The sequence below is a fragment of the Porites lutea genome, chromosome 5, assembly GCF_958299795.1.
Source record: "Porites lutea chromosome 5, jaPorLute2.1, whole genome shotgun sequence".
In the NCBI taxonomy this organism is placed as follows: domain Eukaryota; kingdom Metazoa; phylum Cnidaria; class Anthozoa; order Scleractinia; family Poritidae; genus Porites; species Porites lutea.
Window position 1 is genome coordinate 24,874,822 of NC_133205.1, and position 20,000 is coordinate 24,894,821.

A 20,000-nucleotide genomic window follows, 5' to 3' on the forward strand; every position below is an offset into this window, starting at 1 on the left:
GAGATGAGGTCTGGGACACATCGCTCTTTAATCGGTTGCATAGCGGACACCTTTCGTGGTAGTCAGCAGACAATTGCAGTATTTTTCCTAAAGTAAATATTTCAGGCTTGATAAGGGAACCACCTTCCCTGCTAGCAGAGGTCTCTCACGACGAGGCAAAAATGAGAAACCTCGGCTAGCAGGGAAGGAACCACCAAGGAAATAACTCAAATTTGAAGAAAACAATATCATGCCTCTTTGTGTTTTTCGCATATCGTATTTTTCCTTTGGTAATGAAATTGCAAAACGCGCAAGCAACCGTAACCTATCTATGCACGCAAGCACAACAATTTCGAAGTCAATTCTTTCGCTCCTGCAAGTTCAGCATTTCTTTCTTAACACAACTGAGTTAAGACTTTTAGGAAGTCGACCTGCGCGCGACCCAAGCGAGCGACAACAAGAAAAAAAAGCGCGCGACATTGAATGACTTTGTGAAAGTCTAAATTGAGTCCGGCCGCTAATAAAAATTAACTTGGTTAAACTCTTTTAACCCAGGGCCCGCGCATTTGAAAAATAACTAATAAAATTTAATACAGTGCAACCTCGATATAACGAAAGACCAAGGGACTGGCAAAATATCTTTGTTATATCGAGGTTCGTTTAACTTATATCGAAGTTTTTTTTCATATTGCCTTATATTTTTTCTATTCCTGGAGTTGAAAAAGATAGTTATTAGACTGAGAACTTCGCTATATAGAGGTTCCACTGCAATAAACATTACGTTCATATAAATAGTATCTTTGTTTGAATAAGAATTTTCCAGCATCTAAATTTATCATTGGTCCGTTTCGATCCTAGATCTGATGAGTAGTTAGCTTCAAAACACTTGTCTTTACAAAACTGCACTTTGTCCTAGACTACTACGTTTTCAAACCAGCAAGGTTGGAGCATATGCAACGATGCGGAATGGGGTATTTTTTTATGAAGGTTCTCGATTAAATCTTCTCCTGTAGAACTCTTGTCAGAAATGCCATATCAGACTGTTTTAAACTGACCAAGTGCAATAAACATGAATTCAAACAAATTAACATTTGATTTAATTCTTTTCGTAAATTACCATGCACTTTTATGCAAACAGTAACTGTGTTTGGAAAGATTCCCCTGGCACTGATGCAGGTATTGTTTCTCTGCAAAAGTCAATAACAAACCTATTCTACGGCGCTCATGTTTTAAAAGCTCCATTATCTGGACTTGTTTAATGGAATGTTACCTTTTCATTTTAACAGATTAAGAATTAGCAGAAAGCTAGACAATGTTTGGCAGAAGAAATGAAACTCATGAAACTCGAAGTTGAGAGATTAAAAAATGTAAGTACTATCTCCACCATTGTCTTACGTCCTCCAATAATTATAAATTAGCGTTGTATCCCAATAAGCAAAATAATTTCCTTTTCAGGCCTCGGCTTTCATATCATACTTTGTATGATTGTATGAAGGGTTGCTTGGGCGACAGCTGCTCCTGGAAATATACAGCAGTTTAAGTACTTCATGTTACTATTAGAACTAGGTAAACTAAAATTCCAATCCAGCAAGCAAGTGGAAAAGATGCTCCCTAGCCGGATACAACAGTCTATGATAGATGAAGCGTTTTACTAGATAAATTGGGTTTCCAACCCAGCAAGCAAGGGAGACACAGCTCCCTGCACTTAAAGTATACTACAGAATAGATAAAACCTACCATGAAAACTAGATAAACTGGGATTCCAACCTAGCAAGCAAGGGAGACAGCGGGTTCCTGGACTGATACTTCAGTCAGTGATATATGGGAACTTACTATTAAGACTAGATAACCTGGGATTCCACCTGAGCAAGCAAAGCAGACAGGAGCTCCCTAGATTGATACTTCAGTCTATGATAGATGGAACGTGCTATTAAAAGTAGATAAACTGGGATTCCAACCCAGCAAGCAAGGGAGACAGGAGCTAGCTGGACTGATACTTCAGTCTATGATGGATGGAACTTACTATTAAAAGTAGATAAACTGGGATTCCAACCCAGCAAGCAAGGGAGACAGGAGCTCCCCGGACTGATACTTCAGACAATGATTATTAAAACTAGATAAAGTGGGATTCCAACCCAGCAAGCAAGGGAGACAGAAGCTCCCTGGACTGATACGTCATTCAGTGATAGATGGATTTTACGATTAAAACTAGAGAACCTGGAATTTCATCCCAGCAAGCAAGGGAGACAGGAGCTCCCTGGACTGATACGTCATTCAGTGATAGATGGATTTTACGATTAAAACTAGATAACCTGGAATTTCAACCCAGCAAGCAAGGGAGACGGGAGTTCCTGGGCTGATACTTCAGTCAATGATAGATGGAATGTACTATTAAAACTAGATAAACTGGGATTGCAACCCAGCAAACAAGGGAGACAGGAGGTTTCTGGACTGATACTTCAGTCTATGATAGATGGAACTTACTATTAAAACTAGAAAACCTGGGATTCCAACCCAGCAGGCAAGGGAGACAGGAGCTCCCTGAACTGATACTGAAGTGAATTACTTCTTCACCTCTAATAATAGTATTGGACTTTTGGGGAGCAGCAATTCTTTCAATAAAGTAAAAACACAAACTGCTTTTAGTACTAAAATACTAAAAGGGGATTCTAAAAAAAAACTGAGGTGGCCCGTTGCTGCCAATACAGTGACCTCAAGCCAGGTGGAGGGTTTCGTGTGTTCCACAGGGTGCTTGTCTACTTATGCGCGGAGAGTGGTATTGAGCCATCAGTTACACCGAGGTCTGGGTGGTCGCCTCTGACCGACAGGTGATGTATTGGGCGCCTATGAGAAAACGGCCGTTGCACTCAAGTGCTTGTCAACTCATTCTGCAGTGGGCCAGAGCTTTACGAGTGATACTGCACAGGCTGTAGCGGTGTACCGCTCATCGGGTCATGCAATATCTCAGCTTCTGTCACGAAACAAATCTGTTGTAAGCGCTCATGCCCAGGTGGCCCGGTTTGGACACAAGCGGAGGTCACAGTCATTCTTGTGGCATTGCACTCAAGCGCTTATTGACCTATATCGATACTGCACAGGCCATGGGAGTGTACGCTTTTCATTTTTTTGTTTGTTTGTTTATTTTTTTTAATAATAAAATTTTTGGATTATTTTGGGTTTAATTTTGGGTTTTCTGTAAAAGAGTTGTTGCCCTGAGACGATTGTAACTGATATTCTAAGTAATATGCACTTGCGTCAACTGGGATCCAACCCAGCAAATATGGGAGACAGGTGCTCCCTATGAACCATTACAAGGATGTGGTTAGGTCAACTGGGATTATCTGGGATAACTCGGTCTACGATAGATGGAACTTACTATTAAAACTAGATAACTGGGACTCTACACCCAGCAATCAAGGGAGACAGGAGCTCCCTGGACTGAATAATTCCGCATCAAATAGTTTCAATATTAGTTTAGATGATGTCTGCTACATGGTAACATTTTCTTACCGTTTATTTGTTTTGCTTGAGCATATTTATTTTCTAGATTGAATCGGTATCCGAAAAAAAACCTTGGGATGAAATTGAGTCGCCGACTTCATTCACTGACAAGGAAAACGTCTTTTAAGCTTGAGGTAGTTTGTACTGTCATAACGGTTTGTTACTAGAAATTAATCCCCGAGTTTCTCAGTAACTTGCATATCAAGCACTGATTCCAGCTATGGAGATAGGATTGATATACTTATCCTTTATTTGCCGACGATAACATCTAGAATAAGAGCATAACGTAGTACTTTATATGTTGTCGTCTGCTATAGTCAGAGGATGGAGAACTTAAAATAAGTAAGCAACAGAAGTGAACTCATTTGCCCCTGTTGCAAAACAAGAGCCACAAATAAAAACGTTTCTTATGGCGCTTACGGGTAAACCCCAAAATGGTGGTAGCTGTTTCTCGAGTACCTGTATTTTCTTTTATTTTTTAGATGCTTTATTTTGTTAACGAGTTGTTGCTTTGGCCATTATCTTTGTTGAGATTAGGTTTGTTCCCAACTGCACTTGTTCATCATCTGACGAAATTCGTGTTATTGATGTGAGAATATCAACACTGTTAGGTATGTGATTTCCCTGAGTGACAATTATCATATTACTAGCCCTTGTTACAAGCATTTTCGAGCAAGGGACTTTCCGAGGTATTTTATCATAGTTTTGTAATAAACGACCATCGCAAAAAAACAACAGCAAATTGCAAATAAAACCAGGACTCAAATTTCTTCATCACTGACCTACAGTGTACTAATTAGCGTTGCACTTTCATCTGCGTTAGGAGTTGTTTGCACCGACGGTTGGATTCCCCTCAGGAAAAGTGCCTATGACTTTCGACACAATTACAGTGAAGCGTATCATCCCGAAGATGTATCGATCAAGATGAAAGATTTTAGGAACTTAATCTAATAATGTTTCCAAAAGTATATAAACTGAATAAAAACTTTGTATAATTATGCTTGAGTAGCAGTCATTTACAAAGAAGGAATTTCCTTCTTACTAAAATGACTGCTACCAAGCAAAAACAGCCTTTTTATTTTGTTTCGAAGTTTTTCGTTTCTAAAGATAGGCGCGTTTCAATACTTTTGAAGCCGATCCGTGAAATATCAAATATGATGGCCGGACTCTTCGGGGCACTATTGGTAACTTTCGACTATTATATTATCAGCTTCTTCCGCTTCCGGAACGGTTCGTGTTTACTTTACACATTAATACGACCCCACGCTATCGAAAACGCTTATAATGTCTTTGCCAAATGGCGCCTACTGTACCGAACAATCTTGTCATTTTTCGGCGCTACTTTCGGTATCTTTTCTTTCTAGAGTGCTGTAGTCAGCGTTTACTTGCATTGCATTCAAAATAAACTTTTAGGAGCTTTAACATAGCCGGATAACCTCATAACTTCCCTTTCAATATGCATCGTCTTAATTTTGGAAATCTTGAATCAGTATCAATTCATCCTGAAATTATTATGTATATGTAACTTTCGATCGCACGCTTTCGTAAACTTGCGAACTCGCATCAATAACTTCGTAAACTCTACAAAAACGTTACCCAGTCTCACTCGTCATCTTTCATTCCTCTATGTTATCGACTGTCTTATCGGTTACTTCACTTCGGCTTCAATGTAATCATCGCGAAATCATTTAGATTATTTTAGTGACAATTACAGGTGCAAAATATTCCTTAATATATTTAGAAAGACTTGCATACCTAACAGAACACATGCAAACTTTATAAAAAGCACGCAAACTTAATAAAATGTGCGAAAACTTGATCAAGTGTACGTAAATCTCACAAAACGTGCGCAGGCTTAACAAATCACCGGCAAACTAAAAAAAAATGAGTGCAAAGTTAGTACATGTCAAAACTAACAAACTTAATAAAATGCGCCAGACTTAATAAAATACTTCCAAGCGTTATAAAGTCATGGCAAAAAAAATGAAATGAAAAAGTTACGAACTCAGTGACATTAAGGTAAAATTATGCTGGCCGATATGGACACTGGACACAAATAATAGATGGCAAAACGTGCACAAACTTAACAAAATGCATCCAAACCTAATTAAGAGTATGCAAACTTAAACGAGCACATGCAAACCTTATAAAGAGCATACAAGCTAAATAGTACGAGGGGAAACTTTTAAAGAATATGCAAACTTAAAGTGCTACTACGACGAAAATTTTTGTTTTTGTTTCCGAGTTTTTTAACATAAATCTTTTGTATATGTTCAAAATTATACAAATAGCGAAAAATTGGAACGATACTTGCGTATGGGGGCTGGAAATTTCCCACTGAAAAGTGCGTAAATACCGTCCGCCATTACAAAGTTCGCAAAACAATAGCCCGCGAGATCTCCGCAAAGCGGTCGTGCGTTTGACCACGTGATTTATGCACTGTGACGTAGAAACATCAACCAAAAGATTCGCATTTGGGAAAGTCTGTGAGTTTAGAGCCTTTTAACAAGACGTTTAAGATGTCATCTCCGTCGGATTCCTCTTCCTGCACATCTGAAAGTGATCTAGAAAGTTATTACAGTTGACGAAGTGATTGGGGAATTGTCTGAATTTGCGCCGTACGACGACAGTTGCGAACCCCTTGCTACCGAGGAAGAAGCCGCGGACTACAACGAAAGAGTTCTTCGCGAAGAAGAAGAGGAACAACAGTTTCAACGAAGATATTCGGGAGAGGTGCCAGCGAATGAATGGTATGGTATTATCATGGAATGTAGATTTATATTTTTATTTTCCAATTTCAACATACCCGTCGTTAAATCGTGCGCGTGACGAACGCGACCATGTGTTTTGTTTAGAGGGTCGTGAAGGGGTAAAATGAGAACTGGGATTAGCCTTATTGTGGACTGGGAAAATGGGATTTACTCACTGGGACTGGGATTTAGCCACTGGGAATGGGATAAACAATTATAAAATGGGAATGGGATTTCTTTTCTTCAGCGGTCTTTGCTCCAATATTTTGAAATAGAAAAATAAAATTTCGTAGCAATAGACCTTGCACTCGTCAGTAGAGACCGTGAAATCAGTATTTTTCGCCTTCGCGCCCGCGGTCTAGCTACCAGCTAGCAGTGAAAGCGGAGACAGTGAGTCAGACGAGGATTGTGCAGATGATAGAATTCGTTTTCATATGGTTATGTCAACAAGGGCTGGAAGAGAAAGAGTGTTCACCAGCAGAATGAGAGATTTTCTTCAGTCCAGGTGAAGGTACGTGTATCCAAATAGCGTCAATCAGTACTTTTAATTTATTATGCGCATGATTTTTCAAATAATCATTAGTAATGGGATTTTAGATTTGGTAACTGGGATTTTGGGAAAAATTAGCCTGGGAACGGGGATTTGGTACCCCCCTTCACGACCCTCTGTTTAAGTTTACAATTTCGTTGCTATGTGATAAGCTGTAGTCCTGATTTTATGCGATAGTTTTATTGAAGAGGTCAGACAATTAATAATCTTATACAGACGTATTTTTCTTGTGTTTGACGAATTTTTCACATTATTTTGCAGGTGTTCGTGCTCGAACTGCTCTGTCAGCCTTGTTACAAAAGCGCAGGAGTGCATTTGCTGCAAAGAGGTCGATTGCTGCGAAGAGGTCATGGAAGAAGCCATTGGAGACCGGACCGTATGCATAACTCTCCACCCAGGGTTTGAAAGCGTCTGCTTAAACCGCCACGTATTAGAAGTGGCTGCACTGGGCCTAAAAACGCGAGCTGGAAAGTCGTACACAACTGTTCGTGGGCAAAGCAACAAAAGTGATGATGAGTAAGTTGGGGTATTGTTGACTTTGTATCGGAACGATCGAACCTTACATAGCATTGAATAATTGATACATCTAAGCTTATCGCTATGGACTGATCTCATAGAATCACATTTTTTATTTTCTTAATGGCTTTATTGCCCCAACTGCTTATTTTTAAAAGGAGTATTTATTTATCTCCATCCAATCCCTCCTTGAATTAACAGTGATCTCATTTCTCTAACTAGATTCCTGAGGTCTGTGGCCTATCGCCAATTTACAAGACTGCTGTGGAGTTATATTGGTAGTTCCAGGCGATACCCCTTGCCCTGTTGTGCCTACAATAAAATCAGGAAACAATTTCCGATTCAAAATGGCCATTATCGTGGATTTGAAGATGAAGAAAATGAATAATAAATGCACTGTTTGTTCTTGAAGAGTGTCATGTATGTCATTGGGGCCAAGAAGGACCTACAGTAGTTGCTTGAATACTTGTCCGTAAGCACTTAATTTTATGGGCCAAACTTCAGAATTCTCAGCCACTTACTCGCTTTTTGTTGAATGACAAACTTGCCCACTGTGTGAAGCCCTGTTCTTCTAGCGTTCAGTTAAACTCAAGTTTAGTGGCTGGGAATTCTGATGTTGCTCCAATTTTTATGTACACAAGTAATAAAAATTAAATCGAATTCAGCCTGAATTTAATTACAGTTTTAATGTATCGTTTCTTTCTTTTCACTCGGCTCACAGAGCACTGCAAAACTTAATAGCAGGTTACCTGCTGGAAACTTTCCTAGCAGGTCTGGTTGACTCTTCCAGACTTTTGTCTGGCTACAGTTTCTGCAGAAACTTTCTACGGTTAACAAGGTACCTGTCTGTGATACAGAAAGTTTGGGTTTTGAAAAGAAGCACAAGTGGCAGAACTGAAACAAAAGAAGAAGTTTGCAAAGGAAAACAATTCCCTTCGGTTCCTCTCGAATGTTTTTTCCTTGTAGATCCAACCTGTAAAAAATGATTGAAAGGAAATACTCATTTAATCAGGGTGTTGCCAGTTTTTCAACTTGTTGTAAACCTGGCTAATTGCGGGTTGGGATTTTATTCTCACATACATCCTGAAAAATGCTTTTTTATAATAATTCTGTTGATTGCACACATGACAACTTTGAGCCTTTAAGCTACCTAGCCCACCCCAACGATGCATAATTTATTACAAGTGGTTGAGTGGACAAACCAAACATTTTTAGGCCTGGGACTTCCAGTCTATGGGCTGGCTATGCCTCTTCTTTTTTTTTTTTTTTTTGCAATTCTTATCTGAGTAAATTAAAAAACAAATTTCATGTACTCTTGTTTCTAAATAGATCCTCTTATACTGGAAGTTAGTTTTAGGCCTAAATCACTTCCCAGAGGATACTTAGAGCTAAGATGTTAAAATGCAATAAATTTTGCATCTTTGTACCTTGGGTTCTGATGAGTCTTCACCGAGTCATCATCTTCCTTTAGTTTTTTATATGCATCTTCGATTTCTTCAGGACTCCATGTAGGGTCTTCATCACACTCAAACTCCTCATACGCGTCGTCCTGCATTTCCTGCTCATCTTCTGATTCATCCTCTAGCCCTAACTCTGTCTCATTTGCTACTGGCCATGGATCAGTTTGAATAGCGTAAACAAATGGAATTAAAAAAATTCCATCACTGTTAAAATTTTAATTATTATTAAATAATCAAATATTGATAAAATATAATAAAAATATAAAGATAGGCAGTTATGCCTATATGACTCATCAACATCAATCATCGTTGACTCACCAGCATTCACCATCAGCAACTGCTTCGGCTCTTGTACGCTCTTAAAGGTTTCAACCCACTGATCTTGATTGGAGATTAACTTACTCTTCAGTCTTGTGACTTTGCCCCTTAACTGAGTCACCTCACTCCTCAGGGTTTTGCATGTTGTGCAATTCCCAGCATTTCCAGTTGGAGTATCCTACAAAAAACAAACTTTCAACATTAATACAGGCTGTAATAACAAGACTTTAGAATTTTTGTGTTTTAGTATTGTTGTAAAATAACTGCACATGTAGTTTTCCATTGTTATGATAATACAAAGATGCAAATAAACATTAATTAGAGTTATGTGCCTATCATAGAAACCTGTTCAAGTTCAGGAATCGTTAATGATTCATCAGTCTGCATAACTTCATCCATAAATGATATCCTGCACTTTTTCGATTCCCTGAGCCTCCAGCATCTGCATGGTCTAAGTAACCTCATCAGTGCCTGAAATCCCTTGGCTCTCGAGAGCTGTCTTATCACCAGGAGTACCTAGGACCTCTGAAGCCATCTCAGCATCAACACTTATCTCACCCGTCTCAGTCTCAGGGATGCAGCCCTCCTTTTCAGGATTTACCTCAAGCAAAGAACCCTGACTTGTATTCAGAACACCCTCGACTTCTGGAGACTCCTCAGGGTTGAGATTGGGAGCCCCCATAGTGTCAGCACTCTCCTCAGGTGCAGAACTTCCTTTCAAAGAGATCACCTCTTCTTCAGGATTGTCTTCTTCCTCTCTATCCTCATTAGTAGTTTGACCAGCCAGAATTTCATTTAGTAGCTAAAAATGAAAATAGGTACGACCATTTTTTATATCTCCCCTTCAAAACAAGTTTAAATTTGAGCTTTATGTCGATGTTTTCAAAACTAGAAATGGAGTCAAGGTTTAACCACATGTATGCATCATTTGCAGACAGTGAAAATAGAATTAAAATACAAACGAAAAAAAAACCCCGCAAACAGTAACTGAACTTAAAGAATGTAGAAATCAGACTAAGTCCATTTTTGGTCGTGTTTAAAGACTCGCGTGTAACTCTTAATTTGCTGTAAGATTTCTTGGAGGGAAGTTTGGAGTATTGTCAAATGTCAAAGTAACAGCCAAATAATCTCTCAAAAAATAGAGAGCCGGATTTCTATGTAGCTTCACTTTTTCTAAATTTTACGCTTGAGTGGAAAGGTCTGGGAATTGGGGAATTGACTTCACGTCCACTCAGCGCAAATGCCCGTTTTACTATAACTACGAGAAGAAAGCAGAAAAGTATGAAAACACATGCAACAATATGGGAAGTCCAAATAGTCAGAGCATTCATTACACGAATATTGAACAACGATGCCAGAAAAAATCATGTCACAGGTAAATGGGGAAATAAATATAATGGTGGTAAGCACAGCGCAAATACATTGTAATTTCACTCACCGATCGTCGACTCCGCTTTGATAGTGTTTGAGAGGATTTTTTCCAAATGGTTGGAAACGTCCCCTTCTTCAAATTCCTTTTCATGTCTTTCATCGGAAAAGCAAGCGTAAAACAATCCCTTGTACAATGCTCCGATCACACAGCAAATTTTCCCACTGGGTTGAACTCCTTCCGATGAATGGACACGAACCTTTTCCACTTTAATCTAACGCTGCCCGAATCAGGAGAATTATGAATAGAAATCCCCAATTCATCGTTCGTTACGTTTCCACAGTCCTGAACAACGCAACGTCTACCAGGCATACTTTCGCTTTAAGTCAAAAAAGCGAAGAAAGAACCTCCAAAAGCTTCCAAAAATATCTCGTCCTGCATGCGAAATTAGCCACGTTTGTTTGCCTTTGTTTGCCGCGTTGATGTTTCTACGTCACATCTCGCCCCAACTCCTTCAAATACTACTCCCGGTCATTTTTTGAATCGAGTAATGGCGGCAAGACATTTACGAAAATTGCCGTGCAAATAAACACACTTCTAGATCATATCTGGACTGCAAACTTGGCACGGTAAGTCACTTTTACATACATTTTCGAAATATGTAATCAAAAACAAATTCCCAAATTTGATCGTAGTAGCACTTTCACAGAACACATAATTTCCAACATAATAAATAGCATGCAAATGAACTTAACAGAGCACATGCAAACTTAATAAATAACATGCATACTTAATATTACGCGTGCAAATTTATCAAGAACATGCAAAATTAACATAATACATGCAAACTTTATCAACAGCATGCAAACTAACAGAACACATGCAAACTTAAATAAGAGCATGCATACTTAATAATACGCGTGCAAACTTACTATAGCCCAGAAAGCATGCAAACTTAACAGAACACATGCAAGCTTAATAAATAGCATGCGAACTAACAGAACACATGCAAACTTAATAAATAGCTTGCAAACTAACAGAAAACATGCAAATGTAAAAAATAGCATGCAAACTTAACAAAAATCTTGCCAAGTTAACAAAACACATGCAAACTTTATAAAGAGCATGCAAACTTAACAGAGCCATGGAAGCTTAATAAATAGCATACATACTTAACATTACGCGTGCAAATTTATCAAGAACATGCAAAATTAACATAATACATGCAAATTTTATAAATAGCATGCACACTAGCAGAAAACATGCAAACTTAATTAAGAGCATGCGTACTTAATAATAGGCGTGCAAACTTACTATAGCCCAGAAAGCATGCAAACTTAACAAAACACATGTAAGCTTAATAAATAGAATGCAAAAGCTAACAGAACACATGCAAACTTAATAATTAGCTTGCAAACTAACAGAACACATGCAATCGTAATAAATAGCATGCAAACTTAACAACAATCTTGCAAACTTAACAGAACACATGCAAACTTTATAAAGAGCATGCAGACTTAACAGAGCCATGGAAGCTTAATAAATATCATGCATACTTAATAAGCAAATGAAAACTTTATAAATAGCATGCATACTTAAAAGAGCACATGCAAACTTTATAAATAGCATGCATACTTAATATAATACGCGTGCATAATAGAATAGAGAGCAGGAATATTTGAATAGAGAGCAGGAAAACTTAACAGAACACATTCAAACTTGAATAGAATGGCTACTTAATAATACGCCTGCAAACTTAATAGACTATGCAAACTAACGGAACACATGTAAATTTAGCAGAACACATGCAAACTTAGCAGAACACATGCAAACGTTTTTTATAGCATACGTACTTAATTGAGAGCATGAAAACCAACAGAAGACATGCAAACTTATAAAGATTATGCATACTTAAAGAACAAATTCAGACATAATAAATAGCATGCAAACTTGACAGAAGACATGCAAACTTAATAAATAACATGCATACTTAATAATACGCGTGCAAAGTTAATATAGAGCATGCAAACTTAACGGAAGACATGCAAACTTAATAAATAGCATGCATAATTAGTAATACGCGTGTAAACTTATAAAAAAACATGCGAACTTAATAGAATACATGCAAACTTTATAAATAGTATGCAGACTTAACAGAACTCATGCAAACTTAATAAAAAAATCCTGAAGAGCGTGTACTGAGTAAGAATCTAATGGGATCTAATGCTAACCGCAGTGTTGAGGTCTCCTTGTAGAAGACTTGTGTTGAGCCAAAAATTCATGTCATTTCCAAACAATGTTTGTCGTGTTCTAAAGGGCAAATGGTCTCATCCGCTATCAAAAGGAGTTTTGATAAAAATTAAAAATCCCTTTGAATAACATCGCATTATGCATTCCTCCCAAAAAGAAAGTTACCTCTAGCAGACTAGTAGAATGACACGCAAGCTTTTAGTTTTTTTTAAATTTTGTTTGCAACTTTGTTGCTTTGAATATATGCTTGCGTTTACAGTCCAGTATTCAACTTCTATAATTCAACATTGCGCATTCGCAAATCATCATCCATAAATCTCAAATACATGCAATCAGGAGTACAATGTATTAACAAAACATTATCCTTATTTTAAATTCAACTTCCACTCTTAACTTGCATCTGGTGCTCGGTATCTCTCAATGAGACGTTGGTACTCAGTATGAGTTTTGCTCCACAGAGTGCTAAATGCCTTCAGCATAATTAGCCTGTACAGATGCCCCTCCCCTCCAAAAAACGGAGGGAGAGGGAGGGAGAGAGTGTCTCACCCCGGCGATTTTTTGGGGGGAGGGGGCTTCTGTACACAGGCTAAGAGGCAGGCACCGAATGTTTTTGTTCGGCCCGGCATGACGTCGGTTGACATCCTAACATAGGCATTCATCATTTCAGATTCTCCCAAAAATGTCAAAAATGTAAGAGCTATTTTTGTCTTTACTTGTTACGACGCACGAATTTAAATTTCAGGTAACGAAAAAGGGGCCTTAAACTCTCCTTCAGATCTATCGTGGACTAGGCAGAGATCCTTGGAAATACACTTAATTTCCAACATTCTGGGCATCAAATAAGTGGTTTCATGACTTTTAATAATGATTCTTCTAAGTTTATGAAAAAAAAGGAGTTTGAAAGAATCTCTTGTTGTTGTCGTTTTGTTTTTGTTTTTGTTTTTTTTTCACAGCTTTATTGGGTGCTCCTCTAGTGATATACAATGTAAAATTTGTAATACAACACACACACACACACACACCAAAAAAAAAATAAAAAGAAGCAAAAAAAACTCAAAAGGGGTAGATGCAACGGGACTAACGTCTCATGGGAGGCACCGCCTCGCATGGGACGTGTCTCTTTCTTACAAAATTATTATAAATAAACTCTCAAAAGGTTTACTGACTGTAATCAAAAGGGCCCTGTTGCATTTGGTGGTGTAAAGATCCCTTGCATGGCAAGTTAAGCAAATGGCACGGGACTTATCTCCCTGATTTATGAAAATTATATAAGCTAATGGAAGTCCTATATATCTTTCCGATGATTTTTAAAGTGAAACCGATATTTAACCCGATTTAGCCAAATGTATCTTTTACGGAATAAGTCAAACATAATACTAATAAACAACATTTAAAATATAAAAAGGTGAAGCATGAAAAGTGATCTTGATTGATTACTGACAAATTTTATCTGATCAAGTTGAAATGAATATTGACATATATCGTTGTAGGAAGCTTTTTAGGTTCTGGAACATTTTAACTGTTCATTATAAATATGAAAAAAGATATAAAACACATTTGCTAATGAACTCTTTATTTAGAATAATAAATATTAAAAAGTGTACTTCCCTGCATCACGCAGGGAATCAAAACATGTGCGTCGTTCTTTAGTTGGTTACTAACCAGGGGTTATCTGCATTCCATGACTTTAGGACTGTAACTAAGTTAAGACTTTCTCATTTCGTGTGTTCGTGAGTAAATAATTAAGGCTTTTGAGAATGGGACATCATGTCTCCTGACTTCATGTCCCTCGGAAAACACTTATCTTTTAATGGACACTTTTAGTAATTTACGAAGGAAACTTGAGTTTTAAGGCTAGTTTATGTTGACAAAGTTTTCCGTTTTTAGGTATTCATTAATTAAAGGTAGAAAGTTTTGTCCCATCTATTTATCTCGTTTCCACATTTATGAATATGGGAGTTGTCCTTTGTTTACCATTAACGAAGCTTGTATCTTTGAGTTTTACCTTTAAAAGGTCCAAACAACTTAAAAGTAACTGTGCAAAAGTGTGTTTCTTTTACTGAACGTTACTTAGTTAGTTTTCCTTAGTGGTTATCCTGCTCCAGAACTGAAGAAAAGCTTTTCAAAGAAATTTTAGGTTACGAATTAATCGTATGCTAATTAGAACGTAAATGTATCCTACGCATTATTATTAACGTAAACATATTACGGACAACCAAACAAATAAATAGAGAGCTGTTGAAAAGTAAGCTTTTAGAAGAAGGAGTAAGCAGTTATAGAAAAAGAGCAAGGCAAAGCAAGAGAACTACCAAGAAGAAGGTTAACTTGAGGAAGGACTTTGCTAAGGAAGTAGAAGAATTGTGAAGTGAAAGACTAAGTCACTCAGAAATAAAGTATGTAACATAGTACTTTTTTGGTTGTGAGAGTCACTGCCGCGCCTCTGGAGTAACCCCCGTATCACGAACATCATTCTGCGTTTTCAATCTGTCTAAGGTCTTTGAGGTGGATTATCACAGGATGCATGATTGGACGGATTTCTCAGTTTTGCCAAAGGATACCGGATTATTTAGTTTGTTCGACTGGAAAAGGAACACACACTACGTAAGAATTAAGAGTGTTTCCATGGACTGGGTTAGCACGCTCATTTTTTCAGTCTTCTTGGCTTGCATGAAGATTTTTCAGTTTCTGTTTTCCCCTTTCCTTTAATATGAAATAGTACCTGGCTTTTGAGGGGATGTTTAACTCTGGATCTGATGTCACTGGGTTTTGCACCATTTATTTGAAAATGAATTACATTGACATGATGAGATATCGACAAAGGATATATATCAGTTTTTCTTGACCAAATAAAACAAGCGTAAATTCATATAACTTTCTTCACTGAAACGAGGCCAAACCGATCGAGTCAAAATTCGTACTCATGAATTTGTGACAGTTATGATTTTATAGTGGCCCTATACTGTATCGAAATGCAAAATGTGATGACTTGGGTGGGTGGCGTGGTTGTGTTGAAGCGTGAATATTTAAGCGTTATAACATTTATGATTTGTTGTTTGATTTAGGTAAAAACTACTTCCGTAGTTGAGCTTTGTTTGAGAGATATGTTTATCAACTGGGCCATACTTTCCGTTTCCTAATAAGAGAGAAAATATAGTTGCAAACATTTGACTACAGTTTTATACCTTCGAAAATGCAGTAATGCACACACACGGTAATTTGTCAGTTTCCATAAACATTCTCGCTTATCTTAAGTGTTGATTAGAAGTCATTGAAGTTTCCGAACCACCCTGCGAAGAAGCCAGCACGATATTCTAGACCAGCAGGTGAATTCATTCGGTGACAATTGTTCGAAAATCCACTCGATATAATCGAACTGGCTGGGATGACAATCAACAAAATCCCTGCTAAGTTAAAGAGCGTACCGATTTCTAAACTCGTCCCAAAATAATGGAAACTTTTACAAATATAAGTGTAAAGAAAATACGTTTGTCCTCTTTATGTGGATAATTCTTTTCGAAAGCAAACATTTATTTACATTTAATGCACATACAGTTTATTGATTTTTATCAAACATAAAATGATAGGCATCAAAGTTCAGTCTTTCAGTCCGCATTCATTGAACTCTATTTTGTTACAAAAAATAATGGCAATAAAAACATTTATTCCTCAGGGAAATCATTGTCAATTTTTTGTCAAGCTTTTTTGTGTTTACAGAAAGTTATGTAATGTTATTTTGTCGCAAAGTCGCTCTAAAATAGCTTTTATTAATTCTCATTTGTGTGAGTTAAAGGTTTAAATAAAGCCTTGTTTTTGTTTACAACTAGATCTGCCGTTTCTTTTACTGTTTCATTAAGTATTTCCAATTCTTTAACGAAAAAGGAAACAATGGAAAAGGTTACGTGAATCAGGTTATGAAGATGATCATGATGCACCTGCTGGGCTCTTAACGTTCTGACGGGACACAATATAATTTGTAATATAATGAAGCTTTGTCTTCAATCACAAACACTTGATTAAAACAAACGAATAAAAATTGTAATTTTTCTCCAAAGGCTATTTACTTTTGTTTCCTATTCTGAGAACTTGGAAACTATCAAAACAATTATCATCCAACGCTGCAAAAACAAAAACAAAATCTTCAGACGAAAGGATTTCGTCGAAGGGGGTTATGCATAAACCCAATTTACGCGATCACTAACTAGCTTGAATATTTGAGTACCTCATTTAATCACCAACGACAGGAGAGCGGCCGCATTTGAGGTCTTTAAACGGCTCGCGTTTTTCAGTTTTTTAGCATCTGCTGGTAAAATGGGGGATAAATCAACGGTGACTGCCTTCTCTGCAGACAGCACAGAGCTTGACAGTTTCTTCAACAATCCGTCTACCACAGCAATACCAGATGACTCGATTAGAGATGTTGACATAGGAGGTCGGAGGTGTTGCAACAGCCAGCGATTAATCGTTGGAATTATCGTCCTTCTCGGTGTTATATGCTTGATTACTGGGATAGTTCTTCTTTCGTTGGCAAAGGAAAGGAAAGAATGCGATGTGAAAACAACGCCAAATCCACAAAAAAGGGAAGAGAAAAATATGAAAGCTGTTAACGGTTGTGCACCATCAAAAGAAGCTATGAGGGTCTCTTTGTATAATCTTCTTGACTCAGTGCAAGCTAAGGCTTTCGAACTAAATCCAAATATGTTGATTTACAAGCCACAAGTTACCAAAGAAGAGATTCGCCAAAATTGCAAACCTTATGACCCGACCCCCTCCGAAATTAAACGAAGAACCGACGAAGCTTGGCGATTGCTAGCGAAAATAAACGACACTGACATCGACTTGGCTAAATTAAAGCCTAGGGAGAGAAAGGCTATATCCCAGGCTAAGTTATACCTTCGGCATGTCTTCGGGCTTCCCTATGGCGCGAATTACTACAACGCCGATTGGATGTTAGGCCCAAATTTCTTCTGCTGGCATCCGATCTGCTATATTGGCCAAGAGATGTCTGGTCACCTGGCGTCATTTGCGCCTAAAAATGCAAGCGATATGGACACCATTCGCGAAATCCTGGAGGCGTACAAGAAATCGATCATTCAATATATCGATAATGTTAGACTAGGAGTCAAATCCGGTATGGTTGGCTCGATAGAAGAGTGTCGAGCGGGACTGGACGTGATGAAGAGTCGATTCAGCCATATTGCCACAAGTAAAGAAGGTATGAGACAGCAAACCCTCCAGCCAAGTGTAGGTCAATAAGAAAAGTGACACACAACAGCTTGGCCGAGAGAGGGGCTTTCTTATATAAAAAAGAGGTATAAATTAGGTAGCATACATATCATGAATTGAGAGGAGGAAAACGAGGCCTTAATACGATTTTTCTGAAGGAAATTGCTTTCGCTGGATCCTTTTTTTTCTGTAACTTCCTCATTACATCTCAAGTCAGAGTTATCCAAAAAATTTACCCCACGAGGATTGGGTAAAATGAGTTAACATTGAAATAGTCACTAAATAAGTAAATATTACAGTAAAGATAATGAACTGTTTTAGCATCTTATTGGCCTATAGGTGTATAAACGTCTTCAGTTAATTATCAATGAATAGTCAACAATTAGTAACAGCTATTTCTTTTAAAAAAAGGTCGGAAATCTTTTTACATTACCTTTTTACAGGGGTCTTGAAAGAAACCTTTGTGGAGGAGATTTTGAAGCCGTCTTTCTATAAAGACATGACACAAAAAATGACAGAGGAATGGCAAAAATGGACAGGCAAGACAATAATAGATACGATGAAAGAATACTTGATTGAGAATATCGGCGCGCCAGTTAATAACTTGCTCAGGTAATAAGTCGATCTTCCATGTGAAGTCAATACCCTTTCACTCTTAACGGTGATCATAGTAAAAACTTAATATAGAATTCAGATTGTTTTTCGAAAGCTTCTAAGATTTAGTTACTAAATAATATGCAAAAGCTCTGCCAAGGTTATACCATAGGATTTTGCCCACATATTTAAAAGTCAGACTTACCCAGAAATACTGTAACCATAGTTTTGGAGTGGCAGACTCGTTTTCTTTACTGTTGGAGCACTTGAATCATTAAAAATATTGGCATTTTGTGCGACAGTGGTCTCAGTGGTCTCCGAGCCTGAAGAGCTCACTGAGATACGATGTGTGACAATATTGGCCAATATTGTCACATTATATGCAGTGAAAAATCACCTAAAACGGCCAAAATCAACATGGGGGGGGGGGGGGGGGGAAGGGGGGTATAAGAAACCTTACCGTTAAGTGACGGATTTCAACCAATTCGCCAACTTAAAACAGTCGCATTTGAAAATGAAGTAGAAAAAAGAGGTTAAGGTGAAAGAAGAACCTCCTTCCTTACCTTTGCATCTCGGTAAAATCAATGAAACGTTTTTCCCCCACGCTTGCTTGATTTCATTTGCGTTAGGCTGTAAATAGATGGCTCAACCACTCATTTTAACAGACTGCCACAGTAAAATTGTTGTTTCTTTAACCCTTAAAGTCCCAAAAGTGACCAACATAAATTTTCTCCTAACAATGTAACTACCTGAACAAGAGGAAACGTCATGAGAATTAATTAATTGACCACTTGAGGGGAACGTGTTTTGATCTGTTAACAAATTCTCTTAACTAGGAAAAGTATGGAAGTCAGCCTGGAAAATTTGTATTTGGGTATTGAGGCTTAAATGGTTAAAAACTAGTCTTATCCATAATCCTTTTATCAAGGACCACTGTTTACTCTGTCTTTCCTCAGTTACTTGGGGGATGAGCACATGCGTCACTGCGTCCCAAGCAACATATCAAGCGGTCTTTATAATCTTCCTCTGAAGTACGTTTATATTAATGGCAAACCCGATATGTCAAAGCCGACTAAAAGAAAACTGCCAACAGGGGAGCCCATTAGTGGCACACAGACCCATGAAAGTATTTTGTCATTCTTTATCACAAATGACATGACGCCAGACGAAGTTTACAATAAGGGCTGGGAGATGGTGAATAAGACATACCCTCAGGTACGGTGCAAGAGCTTCTGCTTAATGTTATGCTAGATCCTGCTAGGAAAGGTATTGAAATGGCTGTATTTCACGATGCAAATTTAGTATTCCTGAGCAGGTTCTAGTCGTGAGATCTACACTTAAAACAAGTGCAGATCCATCTTGGCGCACTTTTCGAAGGATCGTGGTTCCCTCGTGTAAAGTAAATCAGTATTCCGGAATCCAGGAAATTTTAGCTGGTGGAATCTGGAATCCTAGGCTTTGGAATCCGGAATACAGCCAAAAGAATTCGG

General features: G+C 37.9%; 3 protein-coding genes across 3 annotated transcripts in view; 1 reads left to right on the plus strand and 2 right to left on the minus strand.

Moving 5' to 3' along the window:
* Positions 1-7,423: 7,423 nt before the first annotated feature.
* LOC140938143 (uncharacterized) lies at positions 7,424-9,473 on the minus strand. The gene is made up of 4 exons (XM_073387668.1): positions 9,420-9,473; positions 9,047-9,252; positions 8,724-8,960; positions 7,424-8,269 (listed from the first exon to the last, which is right to left on the minus strand). Exons 1-4 carry the CDS (start codon positions 9,471-9,473, stop codon positions 7,981-7,983), a joined length of 786 nt encoding a protein of 261 aa, XP_073243769.1. The 3' UTR covers positions 7,424-7,980.
* Positions 9,474-9,484: 11 nt separating this feature from the next.
* On the minus strand, positions 9,485-11,008 carry LOC140937816 (uncharacterized). Its single transcript, XM_073387392.1, has 2 exons — positions 10,513-11,008; positions 9,485-9,876 (listed from the first exon to the last, which is right to left on the minus strand). The coding sequence occupies exons 1-2, from the start codon at positions 10,603-10,605 to the stop codon at positions 9,526-9,528; spliced, it is 444 nt and encodes a 147-aa protein (XP_073243493.1). The 5' UTR covers positions 10,606-11,008; the 3' UTR covers positions 9,485-9,525.
* Positions 11,009-16,931: 5,923 nt separating this feature from the next.
* LOC140937781 (uncharacterized) overlaps positions 16,932-20,000 on the plus strand; it is a 9,150-nt gene continuing 6,081 nt past the window's right edge. Inside the window, exons 1-3 of the mRNA XM_073387353.1 lie at positions 16,932-17,905; positions 18,360-18,528; positions 19,467-19,725. Coding sequence (XP_073243454.1) covers positions 17,002-17,905; positions 18,360-18,528; positions 19,467-19,725 — 1,332 coding nt within the window. The 5' untranslated portion in view covers positions 16,932-17,001. The remainder of the gene's footprint in view (positions 17,906-18,359; positions 18,529-19,466; positions 19,726-20,000) is intronic.

What these genes read in the sequence shown, in the direction of transcription:
- LOC140938143 (XM_073387668.1), bottom strand. Translation starts at nt 9,473, where the DNA reads ATGGATGAAGTTATGCAGACTGATGAATCATTAACGATTCCTGAACTT. An exon ending in CGATTCCTGAACTTGAACAG is followed by an intron (nt 9,253 to 9,419) that starts GTTTCTATGATA and finishes TGTTTTTTGTAG; the next exon opens with GATACTCCAACTGGAAATGC. An exon ending in AAGACTCATCAGAACCCAAG is followed by an intron (nt 8,270 to 8,723) that starts GTACAAAGATGC and finishes CATTTTTTACAG; the next exon opens with GTTGGATCTACAAGGAAAAA.
- LOC140937816 (XM_073387392.1), bottom strand. Translation starts at nt 10,605, where the DNA reads ATGAAAGACATGAAAAGGAATTTGAAGAAGGGGACGTTTCCAACCATT. An exon ending in CAAAGCGGAGTCGACGATCG is followed by an intron (nt 9,877 to 10,512) that starts GTGAGTGAAATT and finishes TTTCATTTTTAG; the next exon opens with CTACTAAATGAAATTCTGGC.